General features: G+C 42.3%; 1 protein-coding gene across 1 annotated transcript in view; it reads right to left on the bottom strand.

The window, feature by feature from the left end:
- Nucleotides 1-17,246, bottom strand: part of tnc (tenectin) — a 36,552-nt gene that overhangs the window by 1,491 nt on the left and 17,815 nt on the right. Inside the window, exons 2-6 of the mRNA XM_011307929.1 lie at nt 15,762-15,856; nt 10,084-10,131; nt 9,372-9,842; nt 8,874-9,146; nt 166-8,590 (exon numbers count right to left, since the gene is read on the bottom strand). Of these exons, the coding sequence (XP_011306231.1) occupies nt 166-8,590; nt 8,874-9,146; nt 9,372-9,842; nt 10,084-10,131; nt 15,762-15,846 (9,302 nt within the window). The 5' untranslated portion in view covers nt 15,847-15,856. The remainder of the gene's footprint in view (nt 1-165; nt 8,591-8,873; nt 9,147-9,371; nt 9,843-10,083; nt 10,132-15,761; nt 15,857-17,246) is intronic.

The raw sequence follows: 17,246 nt of genomic DNA, 5'->3' as shown, positions 1-17,246 counted from the left end.
CGATTTTTTGTGAGGTGAAAATGTTTGAGGCGCGGTAACCCGCGTGGATTTCGTCAACTCGAGCCGCCAAATTCAAATTTGGCGCAGGGGCTCTAGCCACTTCTTCGTTTCACATTTATCTATATATAATATTCATAATTAACGTGTAATTAACGGTCAACTTACTTGCACTGTAAACACGGTCCAGACGCTGCTCTAATGACTTCTCCAACTCCATACGCCCGTCCCTTGATTTGACATCCACTTCGTCTTGTCGCTCCCTTATAAGCGTGGGGGAGGAAGTGAGGTGGTAAAGTCGTCGTCGTTGTCGTCGTTGTCGTCGTGACATTGAGGGACGTTGCCATCGACACATGACACTCATAACGTGGACAACAGAATCCACTGATTGGTTCCTCATGACACCCAGGTATAGGTGGTGGACAACTCTGCTGCAAACATATGATATCACTTCTGAAGCAGAAGCAGAAATCGCAGGGATCGTCTCTTGGAATTTGTTGAGCCGAGACGTAAACCTTTCCACCGTAACGACATGTGCCAGGTCCATAAACAGCTTGATCATCCTCGCCGTAGTCTTCATCGTGATCGAGATAGGTTCCACCATTCACTGGGAAATTGGGACTCTCCTCGCCCGTTGCTTGATCTGGATATTCATCAGCATGGTGTGGCGGAAGGGAAGTGCTTGATGGATAGGTCGGGTGTTCTGGTTCTTGAGGCTCGTGCTCGACGGGACTGACTGTTTGCTGAAGATCTGGTTCTTCTGACTCGTCCGGGAAGACTGGCACCTGAACTTGTTGCTGATCGTCATCGATAGGCTGCGATGGTTCAGATGGTTGTTGAGATGGGATAGGCTCTTCCTCAGGCTCGACTGGCTTCTGTTCAGAGTCTATTTCAGGTTCACGTGTCTCCTCAGTCGATGGAGATTTGGTTGCAGCTGTTTCTTCACCACTGGGGGATGCCTCAGATGGTTGTGGTGTTTCTTCTGGTTGAACTTCTCCTGAGGTCGATGTTTCTGGGGACTTGCTGGCATCTGTTGTTGGTAGTTCTTCTTCTCCAGGGATGGGAGAAGAGGACGGTAGATGATCAGCTTCTGTTGAGGAATCTTCGGGACTTGATGAAGTGGTCGCTTCCGACGGCACTGAAGTCCCTTCTTCGAGAGACGGAGAGGTTTCTTTGAATGGCTCTGGGGTTTCGCCGAGGCGGGTTTCCGTTGTCACAGGTTCACCGACCGGAGTTTCAGTGAGGTTTTCTCCTGTGATTGGCGCTTCAGTTGGTTTTGATTCGTCCACTGGAATTTCGGAGGGTATTCCTTCTTCTACTGGGGCCTCTGATGGTTTTTCCTCTTCTACTGAAGATTCTGTTGGCTTCGCCTCCGAAATCGCAACTTCTGTTGGTTTTTCTTCTGAAACCGAACCTTCCGTTGCCTTTTCTTCTGAAATCGTACCTTCCGTAGGTTTTTCTTCCGAAACTGGACTTTCCGTGGCTTTTTCCGCTGTAACTGGTCCTACCGTGGGTTTTTCTTCTGAAACTGAACTTTCCGTCGGTTTTTCTTCTGTAACTGGAACTTCTGTCGGTTTTTCTTCTGCAACTGGACCTTCCGTAGGTTTTTCCTCTGAAATTGGTGCTTCAGTCGGTTTTTCCTCTTCTACCGGAGTTGCCGTTGGTTTTTCTTCCAAGATGGGGCCTTCAGTTGGCTTTTCCTCCTCCACTGGAGTCTCCGACGGGTTTTCCGGTTGCATTGAAATTTCTGTTGGTCTTTCTTCCAGAATTGGGATTTCAGTTGGTTTAGTTTCTTCTGCAGGAGCCACCGACGGTGTCTCCACTTCTACTGGAGCATCCGTTGGTTTCTCTTCAGAGATCGGCTGTTCAGTCGATTTCTCTTTTTCCACTGAGGCCTCCGATGGAATTCCCTGATCTACTGAAGATTCGGTTGGCTTTTCTTCCGAAATTGGCTCCTCAGTTGGTTTCTCCTCTTCCACTGGTGCTTCCGTCGGTTTTTGTTCATCGACTGTCGCTTCTGTTGGCATTTCTTCCACAACTGGTCCTCCAATCGGTTTCTCATTTTCCACTGGAGCTTTCGTTGGTACTTCATTATCAAGCTCAGCTTCCGTTGTCACTTTTTCCGTAATTGGTCTTTCAGTTGGTTTCTCCTCTTCTACAGAAGCTTCTGTTGGTTTTCCTTCCGATATCGCACCCTCCGTTGGTTTTTGCTCCTCGAGTGGCGCTTCAGTGGATTTTTCTTCTGAAATTGGGGGCTCTGTCGATTTTCCTTCAGTTGTCGAAGACTCGGATGGTTCTTCAACTGGGACTTCAGTTACACCCTTAGTCACATCGTCTCCTGGTTGTCCCGAAGTAGCAGATGTTGGTGATTCTTCTGGCAATTTTGTCGCTTCATCAGTGACACTCGGAAGTTCATCGCTCGGTCGTGAAGTTTGATCCTCAGTCGGTGCACTTGGGGTTTCCTCAGCCAGTGGAGTCTCGGTTACTAGTGATTCTGTAGATTTTTGGGTGGAGACAGACGACTCAGTTGGTTGTTCCTCAGGTGCAGAGGTTTCAACCTTTGGTTCTTCTGTCGATTCTGGCTTCTCTTCAGGTTTGGCTTCGGTTATCGATGATGGCTCTGTTTGGGCTTCAATCGGTGCTTGCGACGGAGCTGTTTCAGTTACTTCGGACTCTGTAGCTTGCTCACCTTGAGTTGATTCTCCGGGAGTTCCTGTTGGAACTGCAGTAGCTTCAGTCACAGCGACTGTAGTCTCTGATGTCTCGAGGGGCTCTTCGGTTTGTTGTGAAGGAGTTCGCTCAGTTTGAGGCACTTCTTTATCACTTGGAATTGCCTCTGGTCTCGTTGTTTCAGTTGGAAGCTCTTCGGGTTTGCTTTCTTCCTCAGGTTTCGGCTCTTCGGTCGGAACATCTGAGGGTTTTCCCTCACTACCTGGTGCAACCGTCGGTGCACTGGTGGCTTCATTTGGTGTTTCTTCTGTTTCTTTCTCTTCAGCTTCAGGAACGGTTACTGACTCAGTTGAAGCGGCTAAAATCGGCGGTTGGCTTGTCGAGCTCACACTAGATTCAGTAACATCAGCCACGCTTGTTTGTGCTTCCACTGTGCTTTCTGTAGATGGCTCTTCAGGTTTCGAAGTTCCGGCCTCATCCGAGATCGAGGGAGATGAAGTCTCAGTGGAGATAATCGGGGTTCCTGTTGTTTCTGCTTCAGGCTTCGTTACGTCTCCTTCAGGCAATGCTGACTGTTCAGTACTGACTTCTTTGTTCATTCCTACAGGAATCTCCTCTGCGGGAGTAACCCCTCCTTCATGAACTGTTGGCGCATGAGTTTCTTCCTCAACTGTCGGAGTATTTGTGGATTGCTCAGGTGAAGTCTTAGGTTCTTCAGAGGGCGGTAGTTCTGCGGGAACCTCTTCTGATGTACCAGCGGTGGAGGGAGTTTCCTCGGTAGGTTTCGATGTTTCTCCTTCAACCGCCGCAGGAGTTGCTGTCGGAGTCACTGAAGCTTCAGTCTCTTCCTCAGTTTCCGGAGCTTTGCTGTGAGTTTCCACTGGAGTTTCAGAAGACGTTGGTTTTACCTGGCTCATACTGGTCGGCTGTTCGGGAGTCACCGTTTGATCTTCTGGTATACCTTCCATCGGGACTTCAGTTGCCTCCACAGGTTTTTCGGTCTTGTCCAGTGGTTTTTCTTCTTCAGGTTTAGTATCTTCACTGGTTTCTGTTGAGGGTGCAATACCAGTGGAAGCAACGGTGGCCGTTTCTTCAGGCATTGTCATTCCAGTGGAACCTGATTCATCAATCTTCTCAGTACTGATCATTCCTGGCTCGACCGTGTGCCTCTCAGGAATTTCAGATGGTTCTTCTGGTGCAGCGGACGATGGTCGCTCCTCAGGTGCAATGGTAGGTTGTTCGTTACTCGCAGGTTCTGCAGGAACCGAAGGTGCTCCTTTCTCTTCTGTAATTTCCGGCGTGCTTGTCTGTTGCTCCTCGATTGGTGTAGATTCTTGACCTCCGGTAACTCCAGTAACTTGTTCAGTAGCGACTACCGATTCTGTAGTCTCAACTGGTACATCTGGGCTTGCAGTCGTGGGAGATGGGATTTCTTCTTCAGGCGTGACATTCAGAGTAGGTGTTTGTGTGGGTGTGTCAACCGTGGGTGCTTCAGGTTTGTCAGTTGTCTGTTCAGGCATGTGAGGAATCACTGGCGTCTCACCAGTCGGCACTTCTGACACCGATTCTTGAGGAGTCTCTACATGAGTCTGTGGTGCCACTGTCTCTTTCTCCACAGGAGACTCAGCGATTGTTGGCATTACTGTGGCTTCAGTCTTATGTTCTACACCTTCTTCAGGACGCACCGTCGTCTGACCCATTTGATTATCAGATTCAAGACCAGAAGTTGGTGTTTGCTCGCATGCGTATATTGGACAACAACCAGTCGCAGACGGAAGTGGCATGCAGTTATTCATATCTGAAGATGGAGGTGAACATTTGACAAGTTCACAGTGCACTATGCTGCTGATGCAGTGACAGGTCAATTGGCAGGGATTCGAGGGTGGAATTGCTGTATTGTTATTGTAACTCTGTCCGTCAACTAAACAATTTCCTTCTCCTGGAATTCCAGAGGGTGTGTATGCTGGGAAATCGGGGACTAGAGTATCCTCTGCAGGTGCTGGTGTTTCAGGCGACAGAATTTCAGGGACAGGTGTTTCTCCCTCTGGTATCTCCGGCAATTGAGGTTGGACTGGTACCTCTGCAGGTTCTTCAGGCGTCTGTTCCTGCGCGGGAGCCTCAGTACCCAATTTATCTTCTGCAGTTGTTTCCGGTGTAGGCTCTGACGAAGACGATGGAGTTGCTTCACTTGTCTTCACCTCAGGCATCTCTGTAATTTTCTGTTCAGATCCTTCTGTGATGTTCTCGTCCGGTTTCGCAGGTTCCACAGGTTCAGTCGTAGCCTCCACTGCAACTGGTTCGATTGTTTGTTTCGCAGGGATGACAGATGATGGCTCATCTGTTGCAGCCTCCGTTGCCCCATCCGTAACAGTTTCTGGTTTATCCGATGAAGTTTCACTTGGTTCGCCACCGATAGACGATGGTTCCGTCGAAATCTCAGGTAGTGGTATCTTCGCTGCTCCTTCAGTTGGGCTTTCCGTCTGTTCTTTCGAAGGATTGGAAGTTTCAATTTCTGGGGCAGGCGTCATTGGTTCCTCAGGTGCCGACACAGATGATGTTCCCTCAATTCCATCCTCAAGCTGTTGTTCGTGCAGCGATGTTACCTGTTCAATTGGTTGTTCCGTCGATTGTTCATCCGTCACTCCGGCAACCGGTGCGACTGTTTCAGTTGCCTCAATTGGTTGCTGTTCAGGAGTAAGAGTAGGAAGTTCATTTGATTCTGTTGTTTTTTCCACAGGTACTGCATTTTCTGTGGTCTTATCTTCTGCAATAGGCGCTTCAGTTGCACTAGGCTGTTCGGTAATGTTCGGTAAGCCTTCCGTTACATTTTCAGTTGGTTCGTCAGTCGAGATGGAGGTTTCTTCAGGGGTAACTTTATCCGTCACCTTTTCCTCCGCCACTGTAGCCTCAGTGACTGCAACCTGTGGAGTTCTCCCAGGTTCCCCTGTCTCAACAGCTTTTTCAGTTACGGCCTCTTCGGCGGCTTGAGTTGTTTCTTCTCCAGGTCTTGATTCTTCCGTTGGTTTCTCCTCAATAATCGGGACTTCGGTTGATTTCTCTTCTGTAATTGGAACCTCTGTTGGTTTTTCTTCCGCAATTGAACCTTCTGTTGCTTCTTTTTCAGTAATTGGTGCCTCTGTTAATTTCTCTTCAGTAGTTGGAACTTCTGTTGATTTTCCTTCAGTTATCGGACCTTCAGTTCGTTTCTCTTCAGTAGTCGAATCCTCTGTTGGTTTCTCTTCAGTTACTGAACCTTCCGTTGGCTTTTCTTCGGTAATCGGACCTTCTGTTAATTTTTCTTCAGTTATCGAAGCTTCTGTTGGTTTTTCTTCAATAATTGGAACGTCGGTTGATTTCTCTTCATCAATTGGGCCTTCAGTTGGTTTCTCTTCAGAAGTCGAACCTTCTTTGGGTTCCGCTTCGGTTACTGAACCTTCCGTTGGCTTTTCTTCCGGTATCGAACCGTCCGTTGAATTTTCTTCAACCGTTGGACTTTCTGTTGGTGTTCCCTCGGTTATCGAACCTTCTGTTGGTTTCTCTTCAGCGATTAGGCCTCCTGTTGGCTTTTCTTCAGGAATTGAACCTTCTGTTGCTTTCTCTTCAACAATTGAACCTTCTGTTGGTTTTTCTTCAACAATCGTACTTTCCGTTGCTTTCTCTCCAACAATTGTACCCTCCGTTGGTTTCTCTTCAACAATTGTACCTTCCGTTGGTTTTTCTTCAGTGATCGGAATTTCTGTTGGTTTTCCCTCTGAACTGTCACTCTCTGCTGGTTTCTCCTCAACCAAAGTACCCTCTGTAGGCTGAGCTGTGTCAGGGACAATTGCTCCCTCAGTCGATTGTGTGTCACCTGTGTCAGGTACCGATGAGGATGTTGGCTCCTGCGTATTCACCGATGTTTCCGTCTGAGTAACACCATCTTCAGGGTTTATTTCAGGGGACTCAGTCTCATGCTGTGGCTCGCCAGTCACGTGTTCACCATCTTCACCAAGTTTTCCTCCAGAAGTTGTAATTTCTGTCGCAGGTGTCATTTCCGCGGGTTTACCTTCGTCAATGGGTACAGATGTCTCAGCAGGGGTTTCAGATACTTTTTCCGGGGATTCTTCAGTCACAGTGACAGGCTCTTCTGCATGTGGGGCCTCAGTTCCTTCTCCAGATGGACTTGGATGTGATTCAGTAGCTGGTGCTTCTTTAGTAATATTAGATTCTGTAGATTGCGTTTGTTCTTCCTCAGGGGTTGCAGCTCCAGTTGTGGCTTCTGGATTAACTTCAATCGGGGCCTCCGTCGGTTGGATTGTCAAAGACTCTGCAGATGGAATGGAAGCAGTCGGATGTTCTTCAACCTCTTCGGATGACGTTCCTTCGGAGCTTGTGGCTTGCGTTCCACTTTCGAAGCTTGTCTCTTCAGAACTCGTTTCACCGCTCACTTCCAATCCTTTCGTTGGCATTTCCTCGGCGGACGACTCTGTGGACTGGCTAGGCTCAGTTGATGCCTCTCCTGAAACACCAGGTGCTTCAGTCTCGACTGCTCCAGTGGGTGAAGTAACGCGCTGAGTATCTTCAGTAGAAATCGTTTCCGTTGATTCACCGGAGTGAGTTGCTGGAGCCTCAGAAGATTCGGGCTCTGCTGGTTTGTCTTCCACAGGTTTCTGCTCCTCCTCAGGCTTCTGTTCTTCTTCAGGTTTCTGTTCTTCCTCTGGCTTCTGTTCTTCCTCAGGCTTGGGCTCTCCTACCGCCTCTACCGGTTGAACAATTCCTGGGGCTACAGTCACTAAATTATCAGGCGCTTGCGTCTCGGACTCTGTCCTATCGTATCCATGAGTGACATGTACTTCAGTTACGGTTTCTTCATCCTCAACTCTCCTCTCTGGGAGTCTCGGAGGAACGGATATACCAGCCGGTCCTTCAGTCGGTACCTCTGGTATATTGTCTTCCGGTTTCTCTGTGACTTGCTCACTGGGCCCCGGCGTTCCTTCTTCCCCTGGTGCAGAAGTGATCTCTGGCTTCTCTTCAGGCTCAGCAGGTGTCTGTCCGTCAATGGGTTTCTCTTCGCTAATCGGTTTCTCTTCTGGACTTTCCGTGGAAATGTGTGGAGCCTCTGGTGCCGTCGTTGGAATTTCCTCAGTTGCAACAGCTCCCGTTCCAGTATCTTCCGGTTTTTTCTCCGTGACCTCTTCGATTGTTCCAGGCGTGACGTCAGGCTCGCCAACGGTGATGCTACTTTCTGTGGCTTTCGGCGCTTCACCATTAGGCACTTCGTTATCCTCTCCCACTGGTGCCTCTGTTGGTATTCCATGAATCTCAGGCTTCTCTGTCTGCTGTTCAGATTCAGACTCCTGAGTTGGTATGTGCTCTGTGTGAATTTCAGGTTCTTCTGTTGCTTGCTCCAATCCATGCGCCTCAGTCGCCTGGACTTCCGGTGCGGTAGTGACTTCTTCAGGCTTCCTCCCCAGGTCTTCCTCTATTGGTTCTTGATCTTCTCTTCTGCCTGGAATCATTGGCTTAGTCCCTGATGGAGTTGGACGATGAGTAATTTCTTGAGGAATTTCCGGTTCCTCGGGTTTCTGAACATCCTCAGTCGTCTGTCCCTCTTCCGGTGATATTTTATCCTCAATCACTGGTGCCTCAGTCATCTGCTCATCACCTACAGTAACAGCTGATTGAGCTGTTGTCTCTTTTGGTCCAGATGGTTCCCTCTCGGGCACTTCGTTACCCTCTCCTGACGGCGCACTCTCCGTTGGTGTCCCTTCAGTCTGCTGAACCTGAGGAGGAATGGCATTGTCAGCACCTGGGAAAATCTCCTCAGGTTTCTGCTCTTCATCCTCTTCCTCCACTGGTAGTGGTGCCTGTGTCGCTTGAATTTCATTCTCATCCGGAGTCACTTGATGCTGCTTCTCATCATCTGGCACTCCACTATCCCCTTCTGCAACCAGAAATTGCCCGTTAAATTTAATAACGCAAAATGATCAGGTACAACCGCAGTAAGCAATATTTCAATCTCGATTTAAGGAAAAATATGAAAAATTAACGCCAATGCGAATCATAAACCGTTAAAATGGATTTAAAATAGATTTATAATATTTCTGTCCATCGGAATGGTTCACCGGTGAAACAATAAAAAAAAAATTCACCGAATACGTGAGTTATGGAATGAGGAATTGTTATTTCGAATGTAAATTGGTACGAAATAAAATTGATTCTCTTACCGCATTCGTACGTGGTTGGGCAGCATTGGCCTTCTGGTGGTGGCAGAGCTGTACAATTTTTTCCATGAGTCTTCATTGGTGTTCCACAGTCTTGAACGGCACATGCTATGTCACCGCGGAAGCAGTAGCAATGTTGGCAAGGCTGTCCTGAGTAAATACGCTCACCGTCATTATAAACTTGGCCCTCGTAGGAGCACAGACCAGGTGCCACAGTTGTTGTCATTATCAGACCAGTAGTCGGGCTTGGAGTCGTCAGAGGCTCTTCTTCATGATCTGTTAATAAATTCCTTATTCCATTAATTCGACCAATTAAATACATTCATATGTTCATATACCCATATGCAAATATGTAGATATGTAATTAAATATGAAAAAGAGAGAAAAAATCTTGATAAAAAATTGTTTTCTCATGTTTTTAGTCACCCAGTTAATGTTTGAATGGTTCATACAATTTAATGCACAGTATTGAACTGAAATGAGACCGATGGATGAACTCACCGCAATTATATTTGACTGGACAACAGATTCCTGGATGATGAACCGGTTTGCAGCCAGCTACATTGAGTGTACACTCCTGCATGAGACATGTCGTTGCATTTCTGATGCAGTAGCACAGCTCACAAGGATTGTTAGAATCAGTGGGTAATTGTGCACCATCGGCATAAAATTTATTATTAATACTGCATCCGTAGTTATCATGAAATCCAACTTCAGTTGAGTCAGTCGATGGTGCACTCGTCGTTGATGTTAGCAATTGTACAGGGACTTCGGGGCACGTTATCACAGGACAACACTGGTCCGGACGTTTCTCGACTTTACAATCCTGACCTATGGCCTTGGTGAATGGACATACACGCAAATAACACATCAACATCCGATTGTGACACGTGCAGTTCAGGCATGGCTCATTCGTCAATATTCTGTCGCCTTCCTCGTAGTGTTGAAAATTATAATAACATCCAGTAGCAGCTGTCAAGAATAATATCATATTTTATTATCATTCCCGGTATTATCTCGTGAAAAGCTGTTCTCGGGGATATTTTTCATAATTATTTTCCTATTATTGCTCCAACCAAGAAGAATCTTAATGGTGGAGGAAGGAAAAAATTCTATTGACGGTCAATGACATGAAGAAGAGTTATGGGAATCTTTTCAATTTTATACGGTCTATCATTTTAGTTTTTTTTTTTAAACCCCTTGGTGAACTTACAGCCTTGGTACTCCGCAACTTGTGTGGCATCCTCGTCGTATACTGGCGCTGTAAACAGAAATAATTGCGTCATTATTTGAAAAAAATCAAACATTCTCTTTCTTTTACGCTATTGCTGTTTGTGCAGAACAACAGCCTCCGCAAATGGTTTCATTTTTTGAGACAGCAAATGTATTCAAAAGTTTGGATTTTCCACATTCAGACTTCATTTCAGATTTCAGATTAATTTCAGATTTCATTTAATTCAAATTGTTTCTTGATTTAAAGTCTGTCTCTTCATTATATCAAATTATTTTGAGATTTCAGATAAATTTTGAGCTCGAGCGATTAAGTTAATTGAATCAAATGAAAATTCTGATGTAATCGCTTATAACTTGTAATTGCCAGTGCTCCTCCGGGAGATTGATGTAGGGTAAAAAGAAAAACAGAGAATTAAAGTCAAAGAGCGTCATATGGCCCTGTCGTTATCCCCATTCTCGTTAACACCCTCGTGTGCAAAAGCCCTCGAATAATGGGCTTTGTGTACGACAGAGATTCCCCTCTTTCATATACTATTTTTTTTGTCCTCTTGTCTATAGAAAATTTCTGGGGAAATTGAAGTGTCACTCGCATTATTCATCATCCCAATTGTCCAGAATCACCGTTCCCTCGATTGTCAGATTCATCCTTTCAAAAATTGCGAAACGTTTTCCTCGAATAATTAATTCATCAAGATATAAAATTGAAATAATTTCCACACGTTTTAAACGTGACATTGAATCGAATTCGAAATGGCGCCGAGAGTGAGTAGCCCCTGGATATTTTTTTTTCAATTCTAACACCTGTTCCAAGAATAAACGAACAACTGGCGAAGATTTCCCATGCATGACTAGCCTACTGAATATTATAATTCATTCGCCAATGACACGGAAAAGTCTATTTTCTCAGAATATATTCAAACGAATCTCTATTTACTGGATAATCTGATTGAGAATTCGAGTCTCGTTGAGATTCCTCAAGAAAATGCACATATGAATTTCTGTGATCGCGATTTTTACAATTCCACGGAGTAAGTGGGAATAATGGTGAGCTAGAGGATGAGGGGAAAAAATGATGGCCTGAAAGGACACAGAAATTGAAATAAAATACGAAGATGAGGACAGAGAACATGAGGATATCAGCATTCCACAAGTTGTGCACTTTGAGACACGCACAGACAATTTCCAATGAATCGAACTGTACTGGGAAATGTACACCTCCATGAATGAGGCATATGTGTGCATATGTGTAAGCTTTTTTTTTTTACTTTCATTTATTTTTTCCTCTCCATCCCTATACGAGACTGACGTTCTTTCACGCAGCACTTTACACGCGCCACGTATTGACGGTTGTCACGCTTACATCCGACCAAATGAAATTATGTGAGAGGACGATAATTGTTAATGCCCATTCATTGACGTGAATGCACTGGTGCTCAATCACTTCGATAAATTCTACAGCATATTGTGAATAGTGAAGGAAAATTACCGTTAACTGTCGGAAATGATTTCTTATCATTTATCTTGATTTTTTTGACTGAGTGAAAAATTTTGCCAGGAATTAATCAGCGGGTCCAGAATTAATCCTCTCAGTCATCAGGATATTTCGGGGGTTAAAGACGATTGGAGCGATCACTTTAATTGGACTCATCATGATGACTGTTCAATGGAAAAAGGAGATCAATGAAACATGAAATTGAATCAATCAGAAACGGATTCGGCCACTTTTTTTTCCTCGACATTGAGATGGAGAATTGATATAATTAATGATTTGTAACGGACCGGTCAATCACCCGAAGGCTGAAACTCCTATTTGACGCCCGATAGATTTTTTTTTATTGAAATACTGGGAAAATATATAGATGCATCTAATATATTTTACAGAAGAATTTATTATATGGCTTCTCCAATTCAACGCTGAGAGAAAAAGTCCAATAAAAAGTGCAGAACGCTCCATAAAAAGTACGTAAATTCTGCATATTTCTTAGGGTGCGCTCCATACTTTTTATGAGACTCTTATTCTCACTTGTGAATTACGGAACTTTCACGTAATTTTTATTATTGTACTTTTCCTCTCCGTGGAAGAATGTATTCTCCATCGATAAATAAATACAACAAACTAAAACCAAATATGCAATAGTCCAATAAAAATTACCCAGAAAAACCCTGAAAATCAGTTACGCAAAAATTTTTAAACAACCGTTCATGAAATTCCTGTTAAATCACCAAAGTCCGGTAATTCTCCCGTAATATTTCAGAGACAGGCCCAAAATTCGCGAAAACCGTTAAAAGTCCCATAATATTTCTCGAATATTTATGACTACATAAATTATTATAGATCCATCTGCTGCATTGTTTACATTGATTATCGAGTGATAGTTACTCAAATAATATTTATTTGAGTCAATCACATTGTCAGGACTAGACGTCCTCGTTCAGAAAGTGATGGGACACGAAGAATGGGTTTTAAGTTCTTGTTGCACGCGATATCTTTACCGCAGGTTAAAAAATAACCAGAAAAGGTAAATAATAACTTTGAAAGAAAGACACGAGATAAATCTTGATCACCTGAGGGAGAGGAGGCAAAATGTCTGTCCAAGTTACAATCTCTGCCCTTCCTCCTCAGGAGATATAATGTTCACCGGAGCGTGCAAGAGGCACGCGGTTGATGGTAATGAACTTTTGCTGAGTGTGAGGCAAGGTCGTACCGGCAAATTATTTCATAATCATTTCTATTCTTAGCCACAATATCCCAAGACCTTCAAAATTATTCGGATATTCCACAGCATCCCCATGAAAGAATCTATAAATTATAGGTTTTAAATTTTTAACCCATTCTTTATTATATACATGGTGAAAAATAAATTCTTCCGCCAAGAGTATTCACTATCTGGGTAAAAAAAAAAATTGTAATCGGAATAATTTTTCCAAATTTTCAAAACATTTCTGGAAGACTTTTCAGAATTTTTTTTTTTGAAACAGGAAAGAAATCGAAGAACATAACAATTTTATTTTTTGGGAAAGGTTTTGAAAGATTTTTCAAAAATTTAAATGGGCAAATTTTTTTTATAATTCAGATGGTGTGTTTTTTGAAAATATTGAAAAATTAAAGAAGGAAAAAAACAACGGTTTAATTAAAAAAAATTATATTAGCAAAAATTTCTAGAAAATGATGAAAAAAGTTTTGCGAGACAAATTTTTGAAAAAATTTCAAAACATTTCCCAAAAATCCAATTGTTTTGGTTCCCGATAATTTTATTGTTAAAAAAAAAATGTCTGAGAAGTTTTCCAGAAATTTCTTAAAAATTTGGAAAAATTATTCCGATTGCGATTTTTTTAATCCGTGTAACCACAAGAAAATCCATGAATTAATTTTTATACCTCCCAATTTTCATTGTAATGCGTAAAAATAATTGTTATGAAAATAATAATTATCCGTTATTCAGAGAGCTGAAATGTTTAATATTGATCGAGCTCTGCTGCCATGTTTAATTGAATTATTATTTATTGCAGGTGGTGCTAGTACCAGGTAAGTGATTCATGTTGACTAGTGAAGACAAGTCAAACACCGAATAAATTACCCCTCGTTTACAAAGACAAGAGCGTGACGACGGCTCATAAAATGACCATTTTTTAGTGAATTTTAATGATGAGGAAGCAAAAGTGAAGTTAAAGGGACGGTAAAGAGGCCCTTGAGAATGAATCTCCGTGAAATAACGCCCTCAATGTTATTTTCCTTTTTTATCCCATGTATCATGTTTTCTAGGATCTCATTGTTACACAGCGTGAAAACGTAATCTGTCCAGACACTTTCATAGGTTGTTCATCCATGGAGCATTCCACGGAGTGCTTCCTCGTTCCCCCGATAAAAGGGATCTCCATTGAGAAAGGAAAAGCAAAAAAAGTAAATAAAAAAATAAGTCGAAGATGGGAAAGTAGGAGAATAAAAAATAAGAGAGCCAATAAAGGGAAACAAGCGGTCCAATACACGTAACTGTTTTTACGTTCACTTTTTTCTATCTTGACCTCATCCATAAATTAATGATTAGACCCAACAAGATGAGGAGCTAATGTACCACTCAGGGAAAAAAAATAAAAACCTATAGCAATTGATTTATGGTAGGTTTGAGAGATAGGTTATGATCTGATGTATCACAATTTCATCCGAAAAATCATCTGATAATTTAATCCATGTCACGCTGACACTGCACCCACGCGATCCGTTATGGCCTCTACGGTTATGACCGCAGCTGACCTCAGCAAAGTAGCCTCCAGGAGTGGAACGAATACAGAGATTATCCTAGAATAAGAGTGAGATGAAGAAATGAGAGAGGATTCAGAGGGATTGCCCTTTTTACTCCTCTGACCAGTGGAAAACGTGACAATGGCCTCTTTATCTCGTTCTCATGGCCCATGATATCAACCCCAAAAGCCTCCAGGTCCTCTTCAAAGCCATCGTGATGATGCTCTTGCATTATTTATACCGTCATTCACAGGAACCTGTTACCAGGCCCACTATAAGAGAATTACTGCTTATTAATTGACAAATCAATGATCATCTCAAATAAATTGGTGAATTCGTTCTGGATTGAAACTGAATTCGAATTCCTGTAGTTAAGAATTTTTATGGGATGAGAAATGATATACGCCTGTTGGACAGATTCTGATGTCATTGAATCAAAGAATCAGCGGTTCCTTAACCCTAGTACAGATAGAACCTGCCTCTTGTACTTAAACGGAAGTTGACGATACCACGAAGAGGGGCCAGTCCAGGGGCCAGTCCAGGGGCCAGTCTAGGGGCCAGTCTAGGGGCCAGTCCAGGGAGGAGTTGCATTGCTGTTACAAGTACGAGTGTAAAGACGCCAGATAAAATGAGAGAGAGAAGTTGCCATGAGAAAACTCAGAGTTGAGACGAATAAACCCACCCATTATGGATAGGTTCAAGAGAGAAAGGCTATCGCATTGCAGTTAGCTGTGATTCAGGAAGAAATGTCCCCTGGAGGACAGCCCAACAGGATCACGAGAACAAGAATTCCAAACGATTGAGGTATTGGAGGCCAGAGTGAGAAGATTTTTTAAATAATTGATGGAGTCAATTATTTAAAAAATATATAATTAATCATTTCATTTTTTTAATAATATTTATGTTGGGAATTTGACACCTGAGAAAATTCAAAACTGCCAGTTCAATATCTCTAACATCAATGCCTCATAACTCGTTCTTTTCTGTTTGCATCCTGCCACAGTTCTTTTATAACACCACCTCGAAGTGGCCTTCTCCCTCATTGTCCATCACTTGGAGCGTGTCTCGTTGCGCGTCCAACCGTAACTTTAGATTGAAGAAAACCCAAGAGAAGAGAACTGCAGTGACTGCAGTGTGAAGAGGATCGAGACAAGGTAATTATATTATTCGTCTTTTTTTCCTCATTCTTCACATCCTTTGACTCACTGTAACTTTCTGTTTTCTTATTCATTCAAGTAATTACGTAAATGGTACAATTGGCACGATCATGCAAGGTAATCTAGTCTTTGATGTGCCAATTTTGGGATTATCTGGGATTTTTTAATAAATTTTAAATGAACTTTAGGGCTCAAATTTGGAATTTTAAAAAACAAAATTCTCCCATCAGCGATGGAGATTGTTTATAAGAAATTACTCACCGGAATGTGTATGGTGTAGAATAAGAAGGGCTAGAAGCCAGAGAATTATTCCAGGCCGGTACAGCCCGGCACTCAACTCCGTCATCTTCCGTATCCTGTAACAAATAATAAAATCTTCATATGATTGTTTTCTTGTATTTAATCATCACCGATAATTCCCGTAAAAGATAAATTCACAGTGGTAGGTATTATGCTCATTACCCCGCTCCGGAAATAACCGTGCGATAAGAGGACATTATATCTCTCTCACTCGCCTATTAAATATTTTTCATACAGAAGTTTATCGCGCAATCCAGGTGAGTATATATTTGTGGTAGACAATGCACACGAGTTTGACTGTCTTTATATTATTATTCATATATTATTTCTCCGCTGAAAGACATAAATATTTTTTTAGTTACCAAGCCGTGGGAATGTGTTCTACTCGCCGCATAATATCCGTTATTCCGGTAACGGAAAAAATTGTGAAGTTCCATCATGTTGATATTTAAATACGATATAATGGGTTAATGCTTCCATATAATACCGATTTACAGTCATCATAAAAAAACAACAACTTTTACAGCGACTAATGTCGACTTCTTATGTTGCTTTAATTACCGGATACCCCACGCATGTGCAAAAACCGATTCATGTACGTTATATTGCGTTTCAATTCATTAATCATTCACACAACTGATGCTACCAGTTGATTCGTTAGATCCGCATAATTCATAAACTTGTCGACAGAATTACGTACATTGTTTCTTGTCGCCACAGAGGATTATTTATACTCCGTGATCAAAGGTATGTTACTCCGAGAAATGATCTCCAATACGACTTGGTTCTTGTATCAGCTTACCCGGCTAAAAAAAAAATTGTAATCGCAATATTTTTTTTCCGAATTTTCCAATAATTTTGGGAAAACTTTTCAGAAAAATTTTTTTATGAAAAAAAATCGGAAAACAAAACCATTTTATTTTTGGGAAAGGTTTTGAAAAATTTTTCAAAAATTTAAATAGGAAATTTTTTTTTATAATTCCAATGGGGTAATTTTTGAGAATATTGAAAAATCAAAAAAGTAGGAAAACAGCAGTATATTAAAAAAAAAATTATACCCGCAAAAATTAAAAAAAAAAACGTTTGAAAAATTTTTCAAAGCATTTCTCAAAAATAAAATTGTTTCGTTTCCCGATTTTTTTTTTGTTTCAGAAGAAAAATTTTCCAAAAAGTTTTCCAGAAATTTTTTGAAAATATGGAAAAAATACTCCGATTACAATTTTTTTTACCCGGGTAATCACTTTCAGCAGTTGCAATTTTATATTTAATTCAGAGATGACCATAAAAAAAATGGCAGATAAAAATAAAATCGGGCGGAGATGAATTAAAATAGAGTACACGGAGAGAAAAATCTATGAATTTTTATATTGTGATTCCGATAAAAATTACTGTGCTGCCTTACAATCTAGGTGTAAACTGCAGGCCTGAGAAAAATTACTATGCCAT

This window comes from Fopius arisanus, unplaced genomic scaffold, assembly GCF_000806365.1.
Source record: "Fopius arisanus strain USDA-PBARC FA_bdor unplaced genomic scaffold, ASM80636v1 scaffold00057, whole genome shotgun sequence".
Taxonomy (NCBI): Eukaryota; Metazoa; Arthropoda; class Insecta; order Hymenoptera; family Braconidae; genus Fopius; species Fopius arisanus.
This window is presented reverse-complemented; position numbering and strand designations above follow the sequence as displayed.